Source organism: Ricinus communis, chromosome 1 (genome assembly GCF_019578655.1).
Source record: "Ricinus communis isolate WT05 ecotype wild-type chromosome 1, ASM1957865v1, whole genome shotgun sequence".
In the NCBI taxonomy this organism is placed as follows: domain Eukaryota; kingdom Viridiplantae; phylum Streptophyta; class Magnoliopsida; order Malpighiales; family Euphorbiaceae; genus Ricinus; species Ricinus communis.
Genome location: NC_063256.1, coordinates 9,865,423 through 9,888,768, shown reverse-complemented (window position 1 = coordinate 9,888,768; position 23,346 = coordinate 9,865,423). Strand labels below are relative to the sequence as shown.

Below are 23,346 nucleotides of genomic sequence, written 5' to 3'. Positions count from 1 at the left end.
ACCAGCATCATTCTTTGGGTTAATTACTTCTGTCCAAAGAGTACTAAAACATAAATGCTTTGCATTGAGCAGTACTGATATAGAATCCTAAGAAGGTTAGTTGGTTTTGAAGAACAAAAGTCATTCTTTTAAATCAATGTAGCACTCGAGTCAGATAGCCGTTAAAGAGATTGTGTCTTCTACGTAGGGTAATTTTGTTGTAGTGGGGTCTCTTGGCCCTGGAGCACAGTATCTTTGATTCTTTACCCAAACTTAATCTCCAGCTCTTTCAGGTACATACTTAGGCTGGCATGCTACAGAAGATTTTATAATATCCCAACAATACTCTTAATATTTTTTTCCTATTAAATTATAAATAATTTCTCTATATTAATATGGGTGTATATTTTGACAATACTTTTTATTTTATTTTTAATTAATTTTTTATTAATAAAATAAAAAAAAATGACTCTTAAACAAAAAAGATGAAAAATAATTTGAAAAAAATAATAAAATATACTAAAAAAAAAGAAGAAAATGTTACTCTTAAATCATTTAAGGAAAGATGATGAGTTACAAAGTTTTTTGCAAACCCAACATCTACATATACCTCATAATATAAGACGAAAAAAGCCAGTTTTACATTGCCTAATTTCTTTTTCTCAAGTATCCAAATTCCAAAAAGAAACACTCTTTTCAAATTTCATCTCAGAATTGAATTTCAGCTTAGAATTCAAGTTCATAGAGGCCCACCATAGCATCTTTACTCGTAGGAGATACCCAACAATTATAGCACATATCATGGTCAAATTTTGGAGAAAGAAGGTCCTATCCATGATCATATGAAGTTATATTTAACATCTATTTTAGTTTAAGATTTTAATATTAATTTTTCCATCAAAAGCATTTTTCCAATGCAGCAGAAACAAAATGTTTTCTATAAAAATAAGTCAAAGTGTGATTCTTACAGGAAAATAGATTGTTCATATGAAATTACACACATAAAAATTGTTCATATGAAATTACACAGATTTTCACAGAAAGTTCGATAAAAGAACATTCTATAAGTAAAGAAAAATTTTGCAGGACATCACCCTTCCAGTGGCTTTCTAGAAAGCCCAGAAGTCCACACCACCATGCTTCTTCACAAGAATTTGATTGTATTCTGGCCTCGATGTGAGATCTTTGAAGATGATAAACGCAACCAGGAAGAAGAACAGGAAGAATATTTCAAATTCTGCATATTTTACAAAAGCAAAGATAGCATTGACCATTCGAGTCAACAGCGACTCATCCCTTTTCCTGCTCTCCCTCACCCTGACTGGCCTGCTAATCTCCCTGCCCATCTATGTACCTTACTCTTTGATTGCTGTTTGTGTTATATATTATTCAGTTATTTTACTCCTCTAATTGATGCAGATAGCGGGACACAAAGCTGCCAAATAAACAACACAGGTTCAGTAGAAGATGTAAATTCTATCTCTCAAGCAAATGCTAACTCTTCTTCTCAAGAAAAGAAATGCTAACTCCTAATAGTTATCGAGAAATATCCAAAATCCTCAAACATCACCGATATGATATCAAACAGATACAGAAAAGCATTCAGAAGCGTGGCAATGGATTCTTGTATCAAGTATCAATATTTTCAGACTCAAGCATGTAAGCAATTTGCAAATCTGAAAATCCTATCATGGTAGTTCACATACTAGCTAAAAGTAATGACCCTGTCACTAGTTGAGGCTGACAAATGGCAGAGTCGGTCTATGCTATTAGAACGTGGTGCATGTTTCTGCCAGAAGAAGTAAAACATCAGAACTATTTATTTTGAGAGAGTGCTTTGCTGCACCTAATTTCTTAGGCAACTCTTGGTAATGAAGCACCTATATCCTAATTTTTCTTAAAAAAGAAAAAAAAATTTAAAGTTAACCCGAGCTATTGGGAAAAAAGATCAAAACACCATCTAGATGCAGAACATTATTCAGATTCCAGTTTCTCCCCTAAAGAGAAAAATATAGCAATAATTGCCATTTTCCTTTTCAAGAATCATCCTCTAGAAAAATCATTTTCAGCTTAAAAAGCTACAGTATGTGAGACAGAAAAAATCCACAACAGGCCAGTAAGAAAAACCACTCTTCGACTCCATGGAGCAGAATCTGTATCCATGTATCACAACTCTTCTATTTCCAGCTAGTCTATTTTCCAGTCTTAGGAACGTTAAACTGTAGAAACATTGGGGCAAATGCCTGCTTCTCTGCATTCAGAACACTTCATATACCAGGAGCTGAAGCTTTCTTATATAAATCACCTTCTTTAGATTATTAGCTTTCTTATTTTCCTTTTTCTTTCAAAAAATAAAATAAAATAAAATAAATATGATCATGTCATATAAATTTACAATCAAACTTTCACAAGAGAAATCTGGAGATGGTCAAAGAGTCGTCAAAATGGCAACATGATTTAAAGGTCGTCTCAAACTCTTTGAATCATTAAAAGGGAAGCTAAAACACTCACCACCATCAACTTCTTCCGTTTCTTCATTATACACTTGTCTATCCATCACCCTATTTTATTCATTCCTCCAAATTTTAGAACTCTGACACTTTAGTCATTCTAGTTAATTTTCAACCATAACTTTGGAATTCAAATGCAGATAGCCCCCAAATATTTTTCAACATTTTTACGTGGTACTAGTACTCCAAAACAACAAGGTACAACACAAAAAGCATTAAAGCTAAAAAGCTGGGACTTTCATTTCTTTTAACAGTATAGCCATGCTGGTAGTCCATGTCCAAAATTAAATCACAGACGGCAGCTTTTCTAACCAAACCCTACCACACATGATTATTCATTAATTTGAAATTTTCTATTTGTTTCTGTCTGTCAACCAAGTGGATAAACGAAGAATCTTCAAATATCACAAAGCTAATTCTGAGCTTGTTGTTGGAATGTTTGTTGCAGGCATAAGCATTCGGCCACAGCACCATATAATTTGGAAACTAAAAATATATTACAGTTGTGATCATCAGAGAGAAACTACAATCACCAGTTTGATATAATATTTCTTTTGACAGATTCCAAGTATAACCAAATTTTTGCACCTAGGTTAGCCCCCGTATTCAGATTTAACAACTTGATTTTCATTCTTCTTTTATTCGCTAGGGATTTTAAAATGTAATTCTTCTAGTTTCCATTAATTCTACACAATTCTACAACAAAGGATAAAAAGCAAAACACCTAATTCAAATCGATACAAACACATTACAGATAACTGGATCCACAAGATCATAGATGCAGAGAGAAAGAGCGTACCTTATTTGACCAAGAAATCCCTAGCGCGTAAACGAATGCAAGAATGGTGCGAGAATGGTGCGAACTACTACTCGCGTGTGTCTATATAGGTACATATATTCGTAAACGGCAACGTTTGTTATTCTGGATAGTCAGTCAGCGTTGGCAGGTAATGCAGACAAGTCAATACATATATATATATATATATATATATATATATATTTTAAGGTTCAACACTCTTTACCCTTATGTTCTTCTTTTATTACATGCAAACCTCCTTTTTTTTTACGAAATTAACCAAAAATCAGTCATTTATTTTATAATTTGATCCTAAATTTATTAGTAAGAATTAAACTCATCCAAATTAGTTGTTTTTTTGTCAAATTATAGTATGAATTTCATTTTAATACAAATTATTTTTAGTATCTAGCAATTTCACTTAATTTAATTTTTTTATTTTTAATATCATATAAGCTGAGTAAGATTTAAATATTTATAATATTACTTTTGTACTATTAAATATTTATAATATATTGATATTTATAAAAAAAAAATATTAACAACACTCTTTTTACCTGTTACAATAAATTATATATTTTTTAAAAAAATAATAAATGAAATAGATAATTCATAAAAATTTACTTTACGGCATTCGTGTTTATTAAAAGATGGGATAAAGGTCAATTAAGTAGTCAAGTTGAGGCTATAATTAATGTTGCCTAATAATTCTAAGGTACTCTCTTAACTTAGTGGGCTTATTAGTATATATTAGGTATTTGTAATATATTTAAAACTAATTTAAAAAAATTAGAAAGATGAAAGATATAAAAAAAATTAATACTTCTAAATACAGTAGGAAATATTTTGAAAAAAAAAAGTAGAAATATTTTTTATAATTATTTAAGAAAAAAAAGGATAAATGATGAAATTTCCTTTTATTAAAATCCAATTCAAAAAGGCAGTTAGCGCGTCAACTATTTTTTATCTCATTAGACTTGTAAATCTTTTGCTCTTGTTCTTTTTCATTTCCAGTTTTCTCCATCTTTTTTATTTGGGAGGGGCCAATAATACCACTTTATCAATAACAAGAACGAAAAAAGAATAGCTATTCAATTTCAAATGATTTGAGATTGGAAGCAACCTGCTCTCTTAATGGAAAACTTGACTAACTGATCCGCCTGCTCCTCCTCCTTTTTTCATATACAGTTCTTCTATGGAAATTTAACTATATAATATCAGTTCATCTTTATTTATTTAATAAATATAAGATATAATTTGTAATTCTTTTTTTGTGTATTAATTATTTTTTTCAAAAGAAGTTATCTATTGTATATTATAATTTTGTTATTCATTCTGTATTTTATTATTGATTATTTATATTATATATGTTAATAATATAAACTATGTAAAATTGTAATTTGTAATCCTCATTTCTAATGTGAATTAGTGCAAAACGACGCCGTTGCTCTTTGACGAGGGCATGGGCTGGAGCCTTAGTGAGTCTGAATATCTTTCTAAGCCCAACTCACTCTTATCTTTAAAACCCCTTCTGCTCTATGCCATCAAACCCTAGACTACATTTCTTTGCAGCAGCGCAGCCAAGTGCACGTCTCCATTCTCAGATCTCTATCTTAAGGTGATGCGTTGTCTACATCTTCTATTTTTCCCCGCCATTGTTGCATCTTTTGTTGCTGTGATCTTTAATTCATTCGTGGCATGCGACCTTTCTTTACATTTACAATATTATGCTAAGCTGTGATTATTGTTGTTAGGAAATGTATAGTTACTGAGCTTTATAATTGATGCAGATTAAACGATGTCGGTCGGAGAACTTGCTTGCTCTTACGCTGTTATGGTTCTTCATGATGATGGTATCCCCATCACTGTATCCTTACTTCAAACCCTAAACACTGGGTCACTGTTTAATGTATTGTAACTTTTACATAAGGTAGTTTAATTATTATTAAGATTCTGTTTTGCTTTCTTACACATATTCCTAAATTGTTTATTTTTCAATTTAATATTTTGTCCATACTAATTTGTCTTGTATTCTGATAGTTTTGGAAACTTGAGATTGTTATTCAGTGTTAGTTGCCTTGAATTTTGACGATTATCACCTTGAATTGAATAGTTTTGTTTTTGGAGATAGTACTTTTTGTTCCTTTTAACTCTTGGTAATAGGCAGAGAAGATAGCACAGTTGGTGAAAGCAGCCAATGTCCAAATAGAGTCTTACTGGCCAAGCTTGTTTGCTAAGTTAGCAGAGAAGCGTAATATTGAAGATCTCGTAATGAATGTTGGGTCTGGTGGTGGTGGTGCTCCAGTAGCAGTTGCTGCCCCAGCTGGCGGCGCTGCTGCTGGTGGCGCTGCTGCTGCTGCTCCTCCGCCTGAGGAGAAGAAGAAGGTAATTGTAATTGTAACTATCTTCACTGTTTTTATTGTATCAGGTGCATGTTTAATAGTGGAGTTTACTCTTGTGATTTGTGTTTTTTGATTGGTGTGTATATGGCCGATGGATTTTACAGGAAGAGCCTCAAGAAGAGAGTGATGACGACATGGGATTCAGCTTGTTTGATTAAGAGCTCCTTTCAGTATGCACAAGCCCTATGTTGGTGTTACTAGTTCAAGAGTAGTTTATTTTTGGATCTTTTTACAGTTCTGTGTCAGTATAAATACTTGTTTTTTGTGGATGTAGACTTGGAGAGAATGATTTTAAACATCATATCCTTCCGATTTTAGATATAAATTAGTATTTGAGATGAATATTGTTTCACTTGTTACTGAATTTTGTGATGTTGTGTTTTGACCGTGCAATGGATTTAAATTTGGCCACTTCATATGTGTGTACATGTCTGCAAAAATATAATTTATGTCTGGTTGGTTTCAGCTAAGAAACTCAAGGAGATAGTTGATTGGCATTTAAATTTAGATGCCTTGGACTAACACTGCGATGCATATGGTGGTTTGGGGTCATGGATTTTTTCTATCTCCTTCTTTTGTTGTTTTCTGGGGTTGGAGTTCATTCTGTGATAATGCATCACTGCTAGATGTTAAGTCTCCATTTTCCTGCATTTACAATTTCAATTGCTTTGTTAGGCTTATGCGGATTCTCCCAGTCATACAATTCTCAAAGATATATACTAGGAATTCTGTTATGGTAAAGATGGAAATATTGTTTGCTGGTGCTAGTAGGTACAGTAGAGAACCTGTAAATATAATCGTTACTTCCATTGCTATAATGGTTGCTGTGTATCTCTTGGAGGTCGGGTCAATGTAAAAAGAGGTCGGGTTTTTAACTTCATGAGCTAAAACACGATAGGGAAATTGAAGAGTATATTCCTAGCAGTTTACGGCTTCCATAGATTCTTGAGGTCTGGGTTTGATGGTTCACGGCAGTATACAAAAATGAGTTTTATTTGATGATCTCAAGTATTTGGATTAAGAAAACAGTCATACATTCGTAAATTATCTCATATATATGAATTTCCATCGTCCCTTCTAAAAATCTCAAGCATGGTGTATTCTCTTTTTAATAGAAAGAAAACGCGAGTGGGTGGTTCCATCGAAACTAGAGCTAGTTCAATTAGATGTCAAGTTGTTCTTCTCCACCTAGTAATTGCTCTTTCTTTATCTTGTAAGACCAGTTATACCATATTTGATGAATGGCAAAACCCATCTCTAGGTCCCTGTACCTTTTGAGTTTATTTTATTTAATCCCTGATAATCGATTGCGTTTTAATAAATTTTTATATTTTTATTTTTATAACTTTTAGATCCTTCTGCTAAGAGCGTCCATACAAACGCCGTTAATGCGAGTAGGTATAGAAAAATTATACCAACAAAATAATGAAACTTTAAATTTAGTTCATTGTGTTTTTTAAAAAATCTCTGAAATTTTTAATTTTGCTTCATTAGGTTCTTAAAAGTTTATATAATATTTTATTATATTTTCCGCTTCCAAACATTAATTGGGTTTTGATTTGCTATATGTCATTAGATTAAATATAAAAAATCTTGAATTTCTATAAGAGAATTGTCGTGCACTTATTCTATCTCATTTTCTTTATTTTATCTATTTCTTTTATTTAATGCGAAAAATAATTTTTATAAAATTGCAATACAAGATTATTCGTTAATTTAGATTATTTTATAAAAACTCCCTTTATCTTAATGCATTTTAAAAATTTATAAAATTTCAAATATAATAATATCAAATCAATAGTGTTATTTTATTTTTATTTTCAAGCTAATTTTTCTTAATAAATGTCGACCTTATCAATTTAATAAACTGATATACATCGTCAAAAAAGAATATAGTGAGGTTGTTTTTGAAATAAGTTGTATATCAGTTTAGGAGGTGATTTTTTGAATTGCATATATCATACAAAGATGATATTGCAGCTAGAGACAAATTGCTATTTAGTTTCTCAACTTTAATATTTTTATATTATTTTTATTTTTTGCCTTATTCACATTTTATTTTATTTTATTGTTTATCTTTAAAGTTTTCTTTTAAAAAAAATTCTTAAAATTAACCGACGTTTATGAAATAACTTAAAAATTTAGAGATATCTCAAAAAAAAAAAAAACCTATGGAAGTAAAATTATATATTTTATTGGCATATTTAACGATGTCTTAAGCACGTCCTTAATGGAATGACAAAAAAATAACAAAAGTAGAAGTATAATAATTTATTAAAATACAATCGATCACTAAAAATTAAAAATAATAAAAAGAAGGGCCAAGATTAAAGTATTTCGAGTTCAAAAATAGTATTGCTACACTTGTAATCGAGAAAAAAAAAAAAAAACTCTGAACTCACTTTGTGTTAAGATGGTGGATTTATCGAGGGCGGTCGAATTTTGGAAGAGATGTTAATTGAATAATGATTGGCCTCATTGTTGACACTTTCAACATGCTTATACGAGTCCTTTGTTCCATAGGCTGGCAATATGAAGATACTATATGGTTAGAGGAGATTATTAGTTTAGATGAGCCACCAGATCTTTGAGCGTGGGACTTCCCCCGGTAACTTTCTGTTGTTTGGTGCACTTATTAGAATCAGAATTAGAATTGAAACTCAATTTCACAACAGTGGCTTAAAATGATTCTTTATCAACATATTATATATATGTATATTTAATTGGTTAATCTTTATTTATTAAATAATATATTTTATTATTTTCTTATATATTAATTATTGTTTACTAAAAATTTACCTATATATACATTTATTATATATATATTATGCTTTTATCATTTTATATATTAATCCTATATTTTATTTATTGATTATCATATTACATATCTTTTATATATTCTTCTGTCAGAAAATTTATAAATTGTGTAACATTGTAATTATAATTGTAATTTCTAATGTAATTCAAACAGAAATTTGCAACTCTGGGCGGTAATCACGTCGCTCTCGTACTAGAGCAATGGAACGAATCATAGCCCTTGTTCCGACGAACCCTAAACATCTTTCTAAGCACGAGTCATCCTATCTTTAAAACCCTTCTGCTCTATACCATCAAACCTTGGACTAAAGTTCTTTGCAGCAGTGCAGCCAATTGCACATCTCCATTCACAGATCTCTATCTCAAGGTGACGGGTTTTCTCCGTCTTCTGTTTTACCCTCCCATGCTTGCATTTTCTGTTGCTGTTATCTTCAATTATTTCGTGCCACGCGACCTTTCTTCACATTTGAAATATAATGTCAAGCTGTTATTATTGTTGTTAGGAATTTATAGTTACTGGGGGGTTTTAGGCTGTTCGTTCTATTTGTCATAAGCGTTCTATTTGAGAGAACTTGCTTGCTCTTACGCTGTTATGGTTCTTTATTATGATGGTATCCCATCGCTATAACCTTACTTCATACTTTAGACACTCGGGTCACTGTTTAATTTACTCTAGATTTTTATAAGGTAATTTAATGGTCATTAAGATTCTGTTTTGCTTTCTTAAACATGAATCAGAATTGTTTCTTTTTCATGTTGATATATTGTCCACATTAATTTGTCTTATATCCTGATAGATTGGAAACTGGATATTGTTATTTAGTCTTTAGTTGCCTTGATATAGAGTTCCTTAATTGACCTTTATTTTGATTTAAATTTGATTACTATCACCTTGAATAGAATAGTCTATTGTTGGAGATAGTACTTTTGTTCCTTTTAACTCTTGGTAATAGGCAGAAAAGATAGCACGCATGGTGAAAGCAGCCAATGTCCAATTAGAGTCTTCTGGCCAAGCTTGTTAGCTAAGTTAGCAGAGAAGCGTAATATTGAAGATCTCGCAAAGAATGTTGGTTCTGGTGGTGGTGGACATTGGCTGTTATATTAGACAGTGTAGTAGATTGATTTCTCTCTGCTGGTTAGCTCTGCCGTTTTTTTTTGGGATTTTAAGTTTTGTTTTCACTGTTCCGCTCGCTAGATGTTTGATTTATTGCCTGACTGAAATGGGAAAATTATAATTGCCACTGCTATATTTGGCAGAGTTAGATGGTACTCCACGAACGTCTTGTTAGATGGTTAATTGGCTTAGTTCCTAAAGAAACTTTCTAAAACAATTTTGATTGAATTATAAATGATACTATGTCTTAATGAGAAATCAGTTTTAGCAGCCTTTTGTGATTATTAGTGTGGACATCCATCCTCGATGCGACTGAATTAATATTTTATCATGCATTTTCCAGTATCTATCAGTTACAAGTTAACGAAATAATGTGAGGATTGCTTTCTGTTCTGCTGGTTTTCTTTTCTTCTTATGTAACATCTGGATTCTTGTAATGGTTTTTGATTGACAGTATTTTATATTTGATACTCAGCTTGCTACAAAGTAAGCCATGACTGTGAGATGGCCAAGGCTTCTAACACCAACACATCTCTCTCAGATCATAAGGAACCAAAAGAATCCACTAATAGCTCTACGTATCTTTAAGGAAGCGAAGGATAAATATCCGAATTATCGTCATAATGGTCCAGTGTATGCCACCATGATTGGCATCCTTGGAAGTTCTGGTCGAATCACTGAGATGAAGGAAGTTCTTGATCAAATGCGAGAAGATTCCTGTGAGTGCAAAGATTCAATCTTTGCAAATGCAATCAAGACTTATGCAAGAGTTGGCCTTCTTAATGAAGCTATATCTCTTTTCAAGAACATTCCACAGTTCAATTGTGTGAATTGGACTGAATCCTTTAATACCCTTTTACAAATAATGGTCAAAGAATCAAAGCTTGAAGCAGCTCACCGTCTTTTCTTGGAGAGCTCGTATGGTTGGGAAGTGAAGTCTCGTGTTCGTTCGTTGAACTTGCTTATGGATGTTCTTTGTCAGCATAATCGCTCTGACGTTGCATTGCAAGTCTTTCAAGAGATGAATTATCAAGGTTGCTACCCTGATAGGGATAGTTATCGAATTGTTATGATGGGTTTGTGTAAAGATGGAAGGCTAAATGAGGCTACCCATTTACTATACTCGATGTTTTGGAGGATTTCTCAGAAGGGAAGTGGTGAAGATATTGTAATATATAGAATTTTTTTGGATGCTTTATGTGATATTGGTATGGTTGAACAAGCTTTAGAAGTTCTCGGCAAGATCTTAAGGAAGGGGCTGAAGGCTCCTAAACGCTGTCACCCCCGTCTTGATCTCAGTAATTGCAATAGTGATGGTAACATAGAAACCACTAAGCATCTGATTAATGAAGCTCTAATCAGAGGTGCTATCCCTAGTTTGAGTAGTTATACTGCTATGGCTGTTGATTTCTATGCCGAAGGTAAGCTTAGTCAAGCTGATAAAGTGCTGGATGAGACACAAGATAGAGGCTTTAGACCGTCTCTGTTAACGTATGAAGCCAAGGTGGCAGCATTGTGCAAGGAAGGTAAAGTTCATGAAGCAATTAATGTGTTGGAAGTGGAGATGGTGGAGGGAAATTGTGTTCCAAATGTAAGATTGTATAATATCTTATTGAAAGGCTTGTGCGATGCAAGGAACTCAGCAACAGCTGTTAAGTATTTGAAGAGGATGGCCAAGCAAACAGGTTGTGTTGCCAACAAGGAAACCTATTGCATTTTAGTTCATGGGTTGTGTCAAGATGGTGGATTTATTGAGGCGAGTCGGATTTTGGAAGAGATGTTAATTAAATCATATTGGCCTCCTGTTGACACTTTCAACATGCTTATACGAGGGCTTTGCTCCATAGGCAGGCAATATGAAGCTACCATGTGGTTAGAGGAGATGATTAGCTTGGATGAGGCACCAGAACTTTCAGTGTGGAACTCCCTGGTAACTTGTTTGTGTTCCAACACAGCTGACATTGATGCTTGCTGTGAGACGTTTAAGCGGCTCAGTAATTGTTCATAGTTTATTTATGTTGCAGTGTTCTCATGTGTGTATATCCTTTTTTCCAATATAAAAAGTGGAGAAGTTCAATGTAAAAAGAGGTCGTGTTCATGAGAGGGAAATTGAAAGATATGTTCTTAGTAGTTTACAGCTTTCCCAGGGTTTTGATGGTTCACGGCTGTGTACAGGAATGAGTTTTATTTTATGACCTCAAGCATTTGAATTAAGAAAGCGATCATACATTAGTAATGAGATTAAGGGAACAAATTATCTCATCTTATCAAAATTAGTATGATACACTTCTAATTGAGGAAACAGAAAACTCTGAACTCGCTTTGTGTGACATGCTTGATTATAAAAATATTCTTGAACAATTTGCATAATACTCTATTAACTAAACATACAAATTGTATGAATGAGCAACACTAGTTTAAATGATTCAATCAAGACCGAGTAAATAAGAAGACAAATTTTCTTTTAAGAAAATCTCTAGTCATTGCGTTTCGTTTTGATGAATTTCTTACCCACTGGCATATGAAAACTACCTTGATGTAAAATTTTACTGAGTTACTGTGTGTAAATTTTAAGTGTATAAGACCAAAGCCCATTGGGAAGTATGTTAATTAATTAAGTGCATAGCATTGCTAAGCTGAAAAAAAGAGCAAAGAAGAAGAAGAAGCAGAGTGGGTTGTGTATGAAAACATCATTTCTCTTCTTCGTCAAGCACAATTACAAACAAGAAGAGGAAGAAGAAACGATAGTCCTCTTTGCACTAATGACAAAATGACTAAAAAACTCACAACCACCAAATTCCCTACAGAACTCGACCTCGATTCCTTCCTAGGCTTACACTCTGATTTCGACGACGACGACTCCGCCGCTGTCCCTCACCGTACACTCGATGAAATCCTCAACGACTCCGATTCTTCCACGTCACTCTCTCCTCCTTCATCCCCCGCATCCCTGAGTAATCTCCCTCAAAACGACGCCATTTCACAGGATTCTACAGAATCTCTTAATCGCACTCAATCTCAACTTTTAGGTGACAGGCTTGACCAAGCACGACATAGTTCCTTTACTCGAGGCGGGTTTTTAGGTGATCCGGTATGGAGAGCTCCCTCTTCGTCTTCTTCAAGACCGTTACCGTCTCTTTTCGGTGGTGTGAGATCGAATGCGAAGCCAGGTGCTGCTCTTGCGGCTGCTGCGGCAGCATCGAGATCCGTACCGACACCTCATGCTGCTGCGATCAAATCGAGGAGGGCGGTTACTCTTCAGAAGGTTATGGATAGTGGCGATGATCATGAAATTGTTTCTAATTCATCATTTGTTGCTTCGGAGAGAATGGAGTCAGATGATAAATTAGCAGAAATTGATGATTTGGATAGTACAACGGGTGAGGTTTTTGATAGTAATAGTAAAGTCTTGGAAGGTGAAGTAGAAGATACAGAAGCAGCTCCACTTAATACTGAGGGATTAAGTATCACAAATAATGATCAAAATCTGTTAAATAACAATACTTCGACCTCCAATGTAAATGTTAAATTAGATTTGAATGATGACTCGATTTTAGGTTCCTATGATAGAAAAGATGAAGCCATGGCAATGGATATTCCGGCTTCTTCTAGGGATGATGATTATGAAAGTAATGAGATGCCACTGGAAGATGGAGATAATTTGGAGAAAGGTAAAGATGATGAGTCTGGTGATGGTGATGCTAGTTCTTTAAGTGACATTTCGGACCTTGTTGAGGAGAGAATTGGGAAATTGGAGAGTGAGAGGATAATTAAAAATGCTGAAAAGAAGCTCAAAGAAAATACTATGAAGCCACTTGAATTGGCTGAAGAGCTTGAGAAGAAACAAGCTTCTACTGGATTGCATTTGGAAGAAGGTGCAGCTGCTCAGCCGATGAAGCTTGAGGGTGTTCGGAGAGGGTCTACTACTTTGGGTTACTTTGATATTGATGCTAATAACGCCATTACACGGACAATTATGTCTCAAACCTTTCGGCGGGATCATGGTTCTCCACAGGTTCTGGCCGTTCATCTTAACCACATTGCTGTAGGAATGGGAAAAGGTGTCATTGCCGTTGTTCCAAGTAGATACTCGCCTTATAATGGTGATAATATGGATTCAAAGGTTCTATTGCTTTTACTTGTTTGTTGTTGCTTTTAATGTGCTTTCATTTATTCTTTTTTCATGCCTGATGGATTAGAAAAGCAAATTGAGGGTTTATTAAGAAATGCATATTGGGGATAATGGCCTGTTTTACATTTCAAAATTGTTATTTTTTTTTTTGAATTTTTGACAGATATTCTTAGTGTCGGATCATACTACTAAAAAATTTCACTGCTACAGAAGTTAAAATCATTTTTTTTTTCCATAATTAGAAGTATGGTGTCTAATATTTTCAGTAGGACGATCATTACTAACTATGTTAAGCTTCTTTATTTAGATTATATTTTTGTTAGTAAAGATATATTATTTACTGAAATATAAAAAGCCTTTTTCAGATGCTTATGCTTGGTTTACAAGGGGATAGATCTTATGCCCCAGTAACTTCCATGTGCTTCAATCAGCAAGGGGACCTCCTGTTGGCTGGTTATGGTGATGGTCACATTACTGTTTGGGATATCCAGAGAGCGTCAGTAGCCAAAGTTATAACTGGAGAGCATACGGCACCAGTGGTACATGCACTATTTCTAGGTCAGGATTCTCAAGTTACCCGTCAATTTAAAGCAGTTACTGGTGATAGTAAAGGTCACGTTTATTTACATTCGTTCTCAGTGGTTCCCTTGCTTAACAGATTCACCATCAAGACACAGGCAAACCCTTACTCCTCATTGTTGCATGTCTATTTCTGGAATTTTCTAGTCTCATATGGCATACTTTATTATGGTGCTATAATTGCTAATTTAATTACTGTTAATGGATTGTAATAGTGTCTTCTTGATGGGCAAAGGACGGGTATTGTACTATCAGCTTCACCCCTTCTTTTTGATGAATCCTCTGGAGGTGCTTTGCCATCATCACAGGGAAACGCTTCAGTTTCATCCAGCAGCATTGGTAACATGATGGGAGGTGTAGTTGGGGGAGATGCAGGATGGAAGCTATTCAATGAAGGCTCTTCTCCAGTTGAAGAAGGTGTGGTCATTTTTGTCACCCATCAAACTGCTTTGGTGGTATGAAGTCCTTGGACGATTGCCCAAATTCCATGTATCTTTTGTATTATGAATTTATTTAATGTTTGCTTCTGTAGTTACATTTAATTTATGCTATGTGTTCAAACCATGCCATTGTTACAGGTTAGGCTCACTCCTACTTTAGAAGTCTATGCACAACTTTCGAAGCCAGATGGAGTCAGAGAGGGTTCCATGCCTTACACGGCATGGAAATGCACTTCACAATCACACAGCTCAGAATATGGTATGCAGTGACTTAATTTCTTAATTTATAGTAAGCAGTTCCCTGAATAAATGAATTTGTTGCAGAAAATATTAGTGCAGATGCAGCAGAACGAGTTTCATTGCTTGCAGTTGCATGGGATCGGAAAGTCCAAGTTGCAAAGTTGATAAAATCAGAGCTTAAAGTATATGGAACATGGTCTCTTGACAGTGCAGCCATAGGCGTCACTTGGTTGGATGCTCATGTATGTTTTCACTTCTTATTGCTAAATGACCTGTAAAATATAAATTCATTACTTCCAGGTCTCCGTGTATACATAGTTATATCCTTGTTATCCCTGTGCATCAGTTCAATATCTCTACACATTGAGGCTAATGAGGGTTTTATTCTTGACCAGATGCTGGTGGTTCTCACATTGACAGGACAGCTTTATTTGTTTGCAAAGGATGGTACTGTGATTCACCAGACTAGCTTTGCTGTTGATGGTTCTGGTGGAGATGATCTTGTTGCATATCATACTCACTTCATAAATATCTATGGGAATCCTGAGAAAGCCTATCACAATAGCCTAGCAGTAAGAGGTGCTTCTGTATACATACTTGGACCCACACATCTTGTCGTTTCCCGGCTTCTTCCGTGGAAGGAACGAATTCAGGTTCTGCGGAGAGCAGGTGACTGGATGGGTGCCTTGAATATGGCAATGACACTTTATGACGGACAAGCTCATGGTGTTATTGACCTTCCTAAATCTGTGGATGCTGTACAAGAAACCATAATGCCCTATCTGGTAGAGCTGCTATTGTCGTATGTAGATGAAGTATTTTCTTATATATCAGTAGCTTTCTGCAACCAAATTGGAAAAGTAGAACAGCAAGATGAATCAAAGACCGGAGGCAGTTCTGTGCACTCTGAAATAAAAGAACAATTCACTCGCGTTGGTGGTGTTGCAGTAGAATTTTGTGTTCATATACATCGAACTGACATCCTTTTCGATGAAATCTTCTCTAAGTTTATGGCTGTTCAACACAGAGGTACTATCTCAATGTCCTCAGAATTTATGCTTAGTTGGATATTCATGTTAGATTAATGTTTAACAATATGCTCGTACTGAGGGGTGTTACAGCATTCTATTTCACCTCCAGTGACAGAAAACATACTGGAAATTGATAATCGAAAGATTATAGGTTGTATAAGTGGCCTTTCCTTCTCTATTCATTTTTATGCCTGCTTCAGATTTACTTATTAATTATACGATGCACCATTTAGTGATGCTACATAATTTTTTCCTTGGGGTGGCTGTCAGTCATTATGTTTTCTTTTACCCCTTATTTTCTAGATACCTTTTTGGAGCTTCTGGAGCCATATATACTGAGGGATATGCTTGGATCCCTACCCCCTGAGGTATTGCTTAAAGCTCAATGTAAACTTTATTGATTGTTCAAAAGTGAAAGTTGGAAAAAATGAACCATGGTTAACTAAGCAATTGTGTTTTGTCTTCTCTATTCTCTTCCTGCTCCTCCTTTCCTCCTTTAAAAGATTATGCAAGCGCTAGTAGAGCATTATAGCAGCAGAGGGTGGTTGCAGCGAGTTGAACAATGTGTTCTTCACATGGACATTTCTTCCTTGGATTTCAATCAGGTTTCTGTCATTTGTTTCCTTGCTCAAGTGACGCTTGTTTTAATTTTTCCACCAAGAACTGTGAATTCTAATTCTAATTTGTCTCTTAGGTTGTCAGGCTGTGCCGGGAGCATGGATTATATGGGGCGTTGGTGTATCTTTTCAATAAAGGATTGGATGATTTCAGAGCACCTTTGGAGGAGTTACTAATTGCTTCACGGAACAGTCATAAAGAGAGTGCTGCTGCCCTCGGGTAATTGGTGTTGAGATGTCTAACTGTGTATTAGTAAATTAATGGTGAAATGTTTCTTCAGTAATATGCTCTCTTCTTAATATTTTATCATGCAATGATGATACATTTTTCTAAAAAAAGTTATGATACTTCTGCTTTTCCTATTAAAGAAAAAAAAACTGCGGAGGGGGATTTCATGTTTCAGGATTTTATGTAGAAAATTTACTTGTGAAAGATTATAGCTTCTTGAGTAAAAATGGTAAATGAGGTGAAAGCACAGGATTGCATCGTGATTTTATTACTTGAATCATATGCACCTGGTGTTAGCTGCCTTTCTTTGAGCGATGCTATTGAGGAGAAGTCACCTTGACTGAAGAATCTCATGTAACAGAAGTCTGGTACCTTAGAAAATTAATAGCTTAGTTGAAATCTCATCTGACATTACTTCTTTCTTTACCTATGAGTTTATATGGACCTGGAAATGATTCAGTGGAAGAATCCTTTGGGTGCTTCTAGTACTATATCTTATATTTAACACCACTATGGGATGTGGAAATCAAAGGAAAAACATTTGGGTTGTTGTAGTACTAATTTGTTTATTTTTCTGCCTCATACTGCTTCCCTGACTCCCAAAGAAAAAGGAACACATTAATCTTAGCCATAATTTGCTATTAAAAGTTTATTTCCCGTCATTTTACCTCATTTTATTTGATGAATCAGAGTTGTCACCTTTTACTACTAATTCTTATAAGCAGGTATAGGATGCTTGTTTACTTGAAGTATTGCTTTTCAGGTCTTGCCTTCCCGCCAGGTATGCTTTCCAGTTGTCGTTGCCTTAATTTAACTTAATTATTACTACAGAACCTTTTTGTGATTCAACTAGGGATGTGGATAACTACAATACTTCTCTAATAAATAAATCTTTAGTGACTGAGATTACCGTCTTGCTCTTTATTTGAAAGATGCTACATGATTAATGCATGTGAGAACAGAGTTTGGAACCTTGGATTACACACTTGAACATTGTGAAATACTGAGCAGTCTTTAATTATTACTTCCTTTACGATCTCACATTATTTCAATAGTCTATTTAATAAGGATAATTATTAGACTAACCTTGCATTGCATCTGGTCCTTTGTGAATTGGGAACTTTGTGAATTGAGAACTTAAGGAAAGGAAAATAATGATGTCTGAAACTTATTTCTTATGACTCCCTGATGTACCTTACAAGCACAGCTATACTAAGGATGTAAGATACTGAGATAATACTATAAGGAACTCTGTCTTATGACTCTCTGATGTAGTGAACAGGCATCATCTATTGTGCTGCCTGGGTTCTGGAATATGCACAGGCATTGAACTTGAATTATAAGTTGTTTTCTCTTGTTAATGCACATTTGATTTGTAACTGGATAAGGATTGTATTTGCAGGACAGGGAGCTCTTCCTCCAAAACGTTTGCCATCCCTTAGGACAGACCTTGTTCAGTTTCTATTGGAGAAATCCAGTGCCCTGAATTCAGTAGTAGATTCAACCTTGTCATCGAGACGAACATACCTGAACCTGTATCATCTCTTAGAGCTAGATACAGAAGCTACTTTAGATGTTCTGAGGTTGGCTTTTCTAGATGATGAAAATCCAAAGTCTGACTTCTCTTCAGATGAAAATGCCAATGTAGATATTGAGGCTGAGCAAGATAATATTGCAAATGAAAGTCAAATTTTATTGGCTCAAAATGCTGTAGATGCTCTTGTTCAAATCATTGAAAAAGATATACCTCAAACAGCTGAGTCTGCTAGTGCTGATGATACTGGATTAGTAGAAGCATGGCCTTCAAAGAAAGACATAGGGAACCTGTTTGAATTCATAGCATATCATGTTGCATGTAGAAAAGCTCGTGTTTCGGGCAGTGTATTGAGTCAGATTTTGGAATACTTAACATCAGAGAGCAATTTTTATGCAAGTATTCATGCACATGATATCCAAACTTCAAAAAGGAGGGAGAAGCAGGTGCTTGCGCTTCTGGAAGTGGTGCCTGAGACTGATTGGAATTCATCTTATGTGTTACAGCTATGTGAGAAAGCTCAATTTCACCAGGTATCTATGCCATGTTCAAATTTGAGTTATTGTCTTAGAGAAATTGCTTCTTGAATGTCCTTTTTAATGCCTTCATACTGTGAGTTTTTAACTTGGTTTTCAGGTTTGTGGCTTTATTCATACCATCAGAAACCAGCATCTTGCTGCATTGGATTGCTATATGAAAGACGTGGATGAACCCATTCATACTTTCTCCTATATCTACAACATATTGAGACAGCTTACTAACAATGAACACAATGCTTTTCAATCAGCTATTATGTCTAAGATTCCAGAGTTGGTTGTCTTAAGCAGGTAAATTTTATTAATTGAGATCTTTCTTTATTCCAGTTTTTGAATGTTCTGCTGGACTTTCTTTTCTCGCTTCTCTAATCAATCTTATGATCTTCGTAGAGAGGGGACATTCTTGCTGATCAGGGACCATTTTCAGAATGATAGTCCACGCATCCTCTCTCGACTACAATCGCATCCAAAGAGCCTTTTTCTGTATCTGAAGACAGTTATTGAGGTTCACTTATCTGGAACCCTCAATTTTTCTCGTTTGAAAAAGGATGATAGCGTTGATGCTTTTAGTGGAAGAAGAGTGGAAGATCAGTTGAAAGGACTTGAAGCTTACTTGGAAAGAATATCTGATTTTCCCAAGTTTATTCGGAATAACCCTGTTAACGTGACTGATGATATGATAGAGCTTTATATGGAGGTAAGTGCTTGAATCACCATCATTGTTGCTTCATGGGTGGCAATCCATCAAGTGACCCTCCACATTACCTCCCAAGTTTTACAGCTGCCCAGCCCCCCTCCCAACCAAAAGAATAAAAATGTAAAGTTAATTGTGTGTTTGTGTTGTGTGTGTGTTTTTTTATGTCCTGTTCTGATGCACACAAAACATGAAAAAGCATCAGCCAAATAAATAAGCTCAAATAATCCTTGGGTGTTTGTGTGTTCAATATTTGGGCTTGTTTTGCTTGTCATGGGTGACAAATCTTTGCATGTCTGACAATTTTTGCTTTTTCTCTGCATTTCTTGTTACTGATTCCTGATTTCACGAAACTTTGTCTAACATCTTACACGTATCAAAATTCTAAATTATTTTATGTACTCTGCAGTTGTTATGTCAGTATGAGCGTAATTCAGTTCTCAAATTCCTGGAGACTTTTGAAAGCTACCGGGTAGAAAACTGTTTACGCCTATGCCAGGAATATGAGATAACAGATGCTGCTGCTTTTTTATTAGAAAGGGTTGGTGATGTTGGGAGCGCCCTTTTGCTCACTCTTACTCAGCTCAATGATAAATTTGTTAACCTTGATATAGCTGTGGAAAGTCTGATTTCAACATCTTTGAGTAGCTCTATTGGCACAGATCAGTATGGCAATGTTCTAAGAATAAAAGAGGTCAGCAGATCTGAATTGTGTCTATGGTTATGCTTTTTTCCTTTTCCCCTTTCCCTTCTCTTTTATTGATTTCTTATTGTGGGATCCTAGGGCTCTTGGAAAACTTACGCAAGTTTGCAATCTTTATCTCACAGGTTGATGACATATACAGTATATTGAATGTGTGTATTGGATTGTGTCAGCGAAACACCCCTCGTTTGCAACCTGAGGAATCAGAAACACTCTGGTTCAAATTACTTGATTCGTGAGTCAATACACTGCAGTGATTTAATTTCTTGCATGTGTCAGTTAATTTGTTCTCATGTAATTCTTGAATATCCTAATTTGTCTCACCTGATATCTATAGAAAATGTTGATGAGTGATGGATGTGTTCTCCCATTGTGTTTGATGTGCTTTGTTACCATTGTATTTACCCAGACATGCAACATATTTCTTTGAACTTTTTTTTTTTTTTTTTCCTTTCATTTTCTAGCAAATACCAGAAATGGTATCTGATATAAACAAATTAATTGACTTATTCATCCCTGACAATCCTTGACAACCAATACAGGTTTTGTGCGCCTTTGATGGATTCATTTACTGACAAAAGGGTATCGAAACGAGATGATCATGCTGGAATGCTAACTGAAGCATTGGGTGAACACGAGGATGACGAGGCCATAATTAAGTGGAAAATCTCCAAGTCTCACAAAGGTGCTCATATCTTGAGAAAATTGTTATCTCAGTTCATCAAAGAGATTGTTGAAGGAATGATAGGATATGTTCACCTTCCAACTATCATGTCAAAACTCCTCTCTGATAATGGTAACCAGGAATTTGGTGATTTTAAAATTACAATATTGGGGATGCTGGGAACATATGGCTTTGAGAGGAGAATTCTGGTAAGTCATTGAATATGCTTTATGTATCCATGCCAAGGGTCCATTTATTTGTGCTAACAATTGAGTGATATCTGTAATTCTTTCTTATTTGTATTGTAAATCAATCAGGAGTTGCGACTCAAATTGTGCATTTCAATGTTTTAGGATACTGCCAAGTCCTTGATAGAGGATGATACGTTCTATACCATGAGTTTACTTAAGAAGGGGGCATCTCATGGGTATGCCCCGCGGAGTCTTGTATGTTGTATATGTAACTGTCCTCTCACTAAGGATTCCCCTAGTTTCCGGATTCGAGTTTTCAGTTGTGGTCATGCTACTCATCTTCAGTGTGAACTGCTCGAAAGTGAAACATCAAGTAAAGGTTCCTTGTCTGGATGCCCTATTTGTATGCCTAAGACAAATACTCAGAGGCCTAGAAATAAATCAGTCCTTGGTGAGAATGGTTTGGTGAATAAGGTTTCATCAAGAGCGAAACGAGCACATGGAACTGGCACTTTACATTCACATGAAGATTCATCAGACAATTCATATGGGCTGCAGCAAATGTCACGGGTAAGTCCTTACTGTACTTATTAGTGCTGATATATCATTTGCCTATTAGGTCCTGTTTGGTTACCAACAATGAAAGGAAGGGAACAGGAATGTGGACTTTTTCCTATTCTTAATTCCAAATACCTAACTCTCTTATGGGAATGAACTTTATAACATAATAATTCGTTCCTAGTATCTCTTTCTCATTCTCTTCTTTCTGATTTCTGATTAACCAAACACTCCAGAAATTTGAATGAATATGTCATTCCTGATTGTGATCTTTCATTTATAGTAACAAAGGATACTTTGTTGTTGGTGAATAATAAAATTAAACTGGGATGCTGCAGTTTGAGATATTGACTAATCTTCAGAAAGACCAGAGATTAGTCCAGATAGAAAATATGCCCCAGTTGAGACTTGCCCCACCAGCTGTTTATCATGAAAGGGTAAAGAAAGGACCTGAGGTTTTGACAGGAGAGAGTAGCAGTGCTATTGCGAAAAGAATTGAAAAATCGAGCAAAAGGAGGCAACTCAGGGAGCTTAAAGTGACAGGATCATCTCTTCGGTTCCCATTAAAATCAAGTATATTTGGTGAGGTTCATGATTACACCTTTGATTTTTAAATTCTTTTGCAATTGCCTCCCATTTTTGACATGTGGATGATGGTTTTTGTAGGCAAAGAGAAGATAAATAAACGGTGATACGACTGTCTTGTACAGACTAACAATTGTAGAGATTCCATACCAGCCGTCCAATAGCTGATGAATCTGTTGATCCGAACTGCACCTTTGACCTCGCTGAGTTTTTGACCGTTCTCTCATTTAGTAATTTTTTTTTTTCCATGTATAGAAGATAATTTTTCCTTTTGTCCATAGAGTTGCTATATTCACCATGTATGTTTATGTATAATAAGTCTTTTCTGGTCATTTAATAAATTTTGCAAGTGGCAAGCAGATGGCTTTCGTAAATAAAATTATTATTATTATTTTTTTATTTAGGGCCGCATAATCTACCGTTAACTACACACAAGGAACAATCATTTTCTTATACTTGCAGTGCACATGGGAAATCTGAACTTTTTAAAGGCATCGCCCTTGCTACTTAAACTAGATTCGGAAACGAAATTATAATTCATTCAAGGAGTAATAATTGTCATATTTGCAGAAGCCACTTTCAATTCTAGTAATTTAGCTGTAATTTCTAATTGATTGAAAGTAAGATTGTACTGGGCGAGGTAGAATTCTTTTCTGTAATCTGGACTGATAATCATTTAGTGAGATACTAAAATTTTTTGTTTACAGTTTATTCAAAATGTGCATCAAGAGATAATTACTGGTCCGAATCATTCTTGAATGTCAGTCCGAGTCATTTTTGAGTACCATAAATCTATCGAAGTTATATGCATAACTGATCTATTGATGAATATATGTCAATGCCAATGCCAAAACGTTACATACATCAATGCCAAGGGATGATTATGTTGCAACTTTCTAATACCAAATTCGATGAATTCATTGCCGCTAGTATCACCCCAAAATTAGCACCGCATTAAAATAAACATTACCATCTTCGTACTTGACAAATTCCAT

At 35.0% G+C, this 23,346-nt stretch overlaps 4 protein-coding genes across 5 annotated transcripts; 3 read left to right on the top strand and 1 right to left on the bottom strand.

Moving 5' to 3' along the window:
- Positions 1-894: 894 nt before the first annotated feature.
- On the bottom strand, positions 895-3,441 carry LOC107260928. The gene is made up of 2 exons (XM_015716820.3): positions 3,289-3,441; positions 895-1,414 (listed from the first exon to the last, which is right to left on the bottom strand). Exon 2 carries the CDS (start codon positions 1,323-1,325, stop codon positions 1,089-1,091), a length of 237 nt encoding a protein of 78 aa, XP_015572306.1. The 5' UTR covers positions 1,326-1,414; positions 3,289-3,441; the 3' UTR covers positions 895-1,088.
- Positions 3,442-4,746: 1,305 nt separating this feature from the next.
- Positions 4,747-6,098, top strand: LOC8285490 (60S acidic ribosomal protein P1). 2 transcript variants are annotated; one of them, XM_048370401.1, is made up of 5 exons: positions 4,747-4,903; positions 5,076-5,152; positions 5,449-5,572; positions 5,624-5,670; positions 5,792-6,098. In XM_048370401.1, exons 2-5 carry the CDS (start codon positions 5,084-5,086, stop codon positions 5,843-5,845), a joined length of 294 nt encoding a protein of 97 aa, XP_048226358.1. In that variant the 5' UTR covers positions 4,747-4,903; positions 5,076-5,083; the 3' UTR covers positions 5,846-6,098. The 2 variants fall into 2 exon arrangements, with proteins under 2 accessions (XP_048226358.1, XP_048226357.1); XM_048370400.1 differs by having other exon boundaries at positions 4,749-4,903; positions 5,449-5,670.
- Positions 6,099-8,616: 2,518 nt separating this feature from the next.
- LOC8285491 (pentatricopeptide repeat-containing protein At1g05600) lies at positions 8,617-11,748 on the top strand. Its single transcript, XM_002515026.4, has 2 exons — positions 8,617-8,871; positions 10,094-11,748. The coding sequence occupies exon 2, from the start codon at positions 10,112-10,114 to the stop codon at positions 11,624-11,626; it is 1,515 nt and encodes a 504-aa protein (XP_002515072.1). The 5' UTR covers positions 8,617-8,871; positions 10,094-10,111; the 3' UTR covers positions 11,627-11,748.
- A 472-nt stretch (positions 11,749-12,220) lies between these two features.
- On the top strand, positions 12,221-22,750 carry LOC8285492 (vacuolar protein sorting-associated protein 8 homolog). Its single transcript, XM_015716884.3, has 19 exons — positions 12,221-13,741; positions 14,116-14,427; positions 14,545-14,784; positions 14,908-15,028; positions 15,094-15,251; positions 15,405-16,038; positions 16,344-16,408; positions 16,544-16,645; positions 16,735-16,877; positions 17,612-17,667; positions 18,289-18,953; positions 19,057-19,247; positions 19,347-19,653; positions 20,060-20,344; positions 20,479-20,588; positions 20,896-21,226; positions 21,371-21,778; positions 22,105-22,348; positions 22,433-22,750. Exons 1-19 carry the CDS (start codon positions 12,389-12,391, stop codon positions 22,456-22,458), a joined length of 5,751 nt encoding a protein of 1,916 aa, XP_015572370.2. The 5' UTR covers positions 12,221-12,388; the 3' UTR covers positions 22,459-22,750.
- Positions 22,751-23,346: the final 596 nt, after the last annotated feature.

Bases quoted from the DNA above. Each gene is read 5' to 3' on its own strand.
- LOC107260928 (XM_015716820.3), bottom strand. From the start codon at position 1,325: ATGGGCAGGGAGATTAGCAGGCCAGTCAGGGTGAGGGAGAGCAGGAAA.
- LOC8285490 (XM_048370400.1), top strand. From the start codon at position 5,084: ATGTCGGTCGGAGAACTTGCTTGCTCTTACGCTGTTATGGTTCTTCAT. The intron at 5,153-5,448 runs GTATCCTTACTT...TCTTGGTAATAG, and splicing joins ATGATGGTATCCCCATCACT to GCAGAGAAGATAGCACAGTT. The intron at 5,671-5,791 runs GTAATTGTAATT...TGGATTTTACAG, and splicing joins CGCCTGAGGAGAAGAAGAAG to GAAGAGCCTCAAGAAGAGAG.
- LOC8285491 (XM_002515026.4), top strand. From the start codon at position 10,112: ATGACTGTGAGATGGCCAAGGCTTCTAACACCAACACATCTCTCTCAG.
- LOC8285492 (XM_015716884.3), top strand. From the start codon at position 12,389: ATGACTAAAAAACTCACAACCACCAAATTCCCTACAGAACTCGACCTC. The intron at 14,785-14,907 runs GTATGAAGTCCT...CCATTGTTACAG, and splicing joins CCCATCAAACTGCTTTGGTG to GTTAGGCTCACTCCTACTTT. The intron at 16,409-16,543 runs GTATTGCTTAAA...CTCCTTTAAAAG, and splicing joins TTGGATCCCTACCCCCTGAG to ATTATGCAAGCGCTAGTAGA.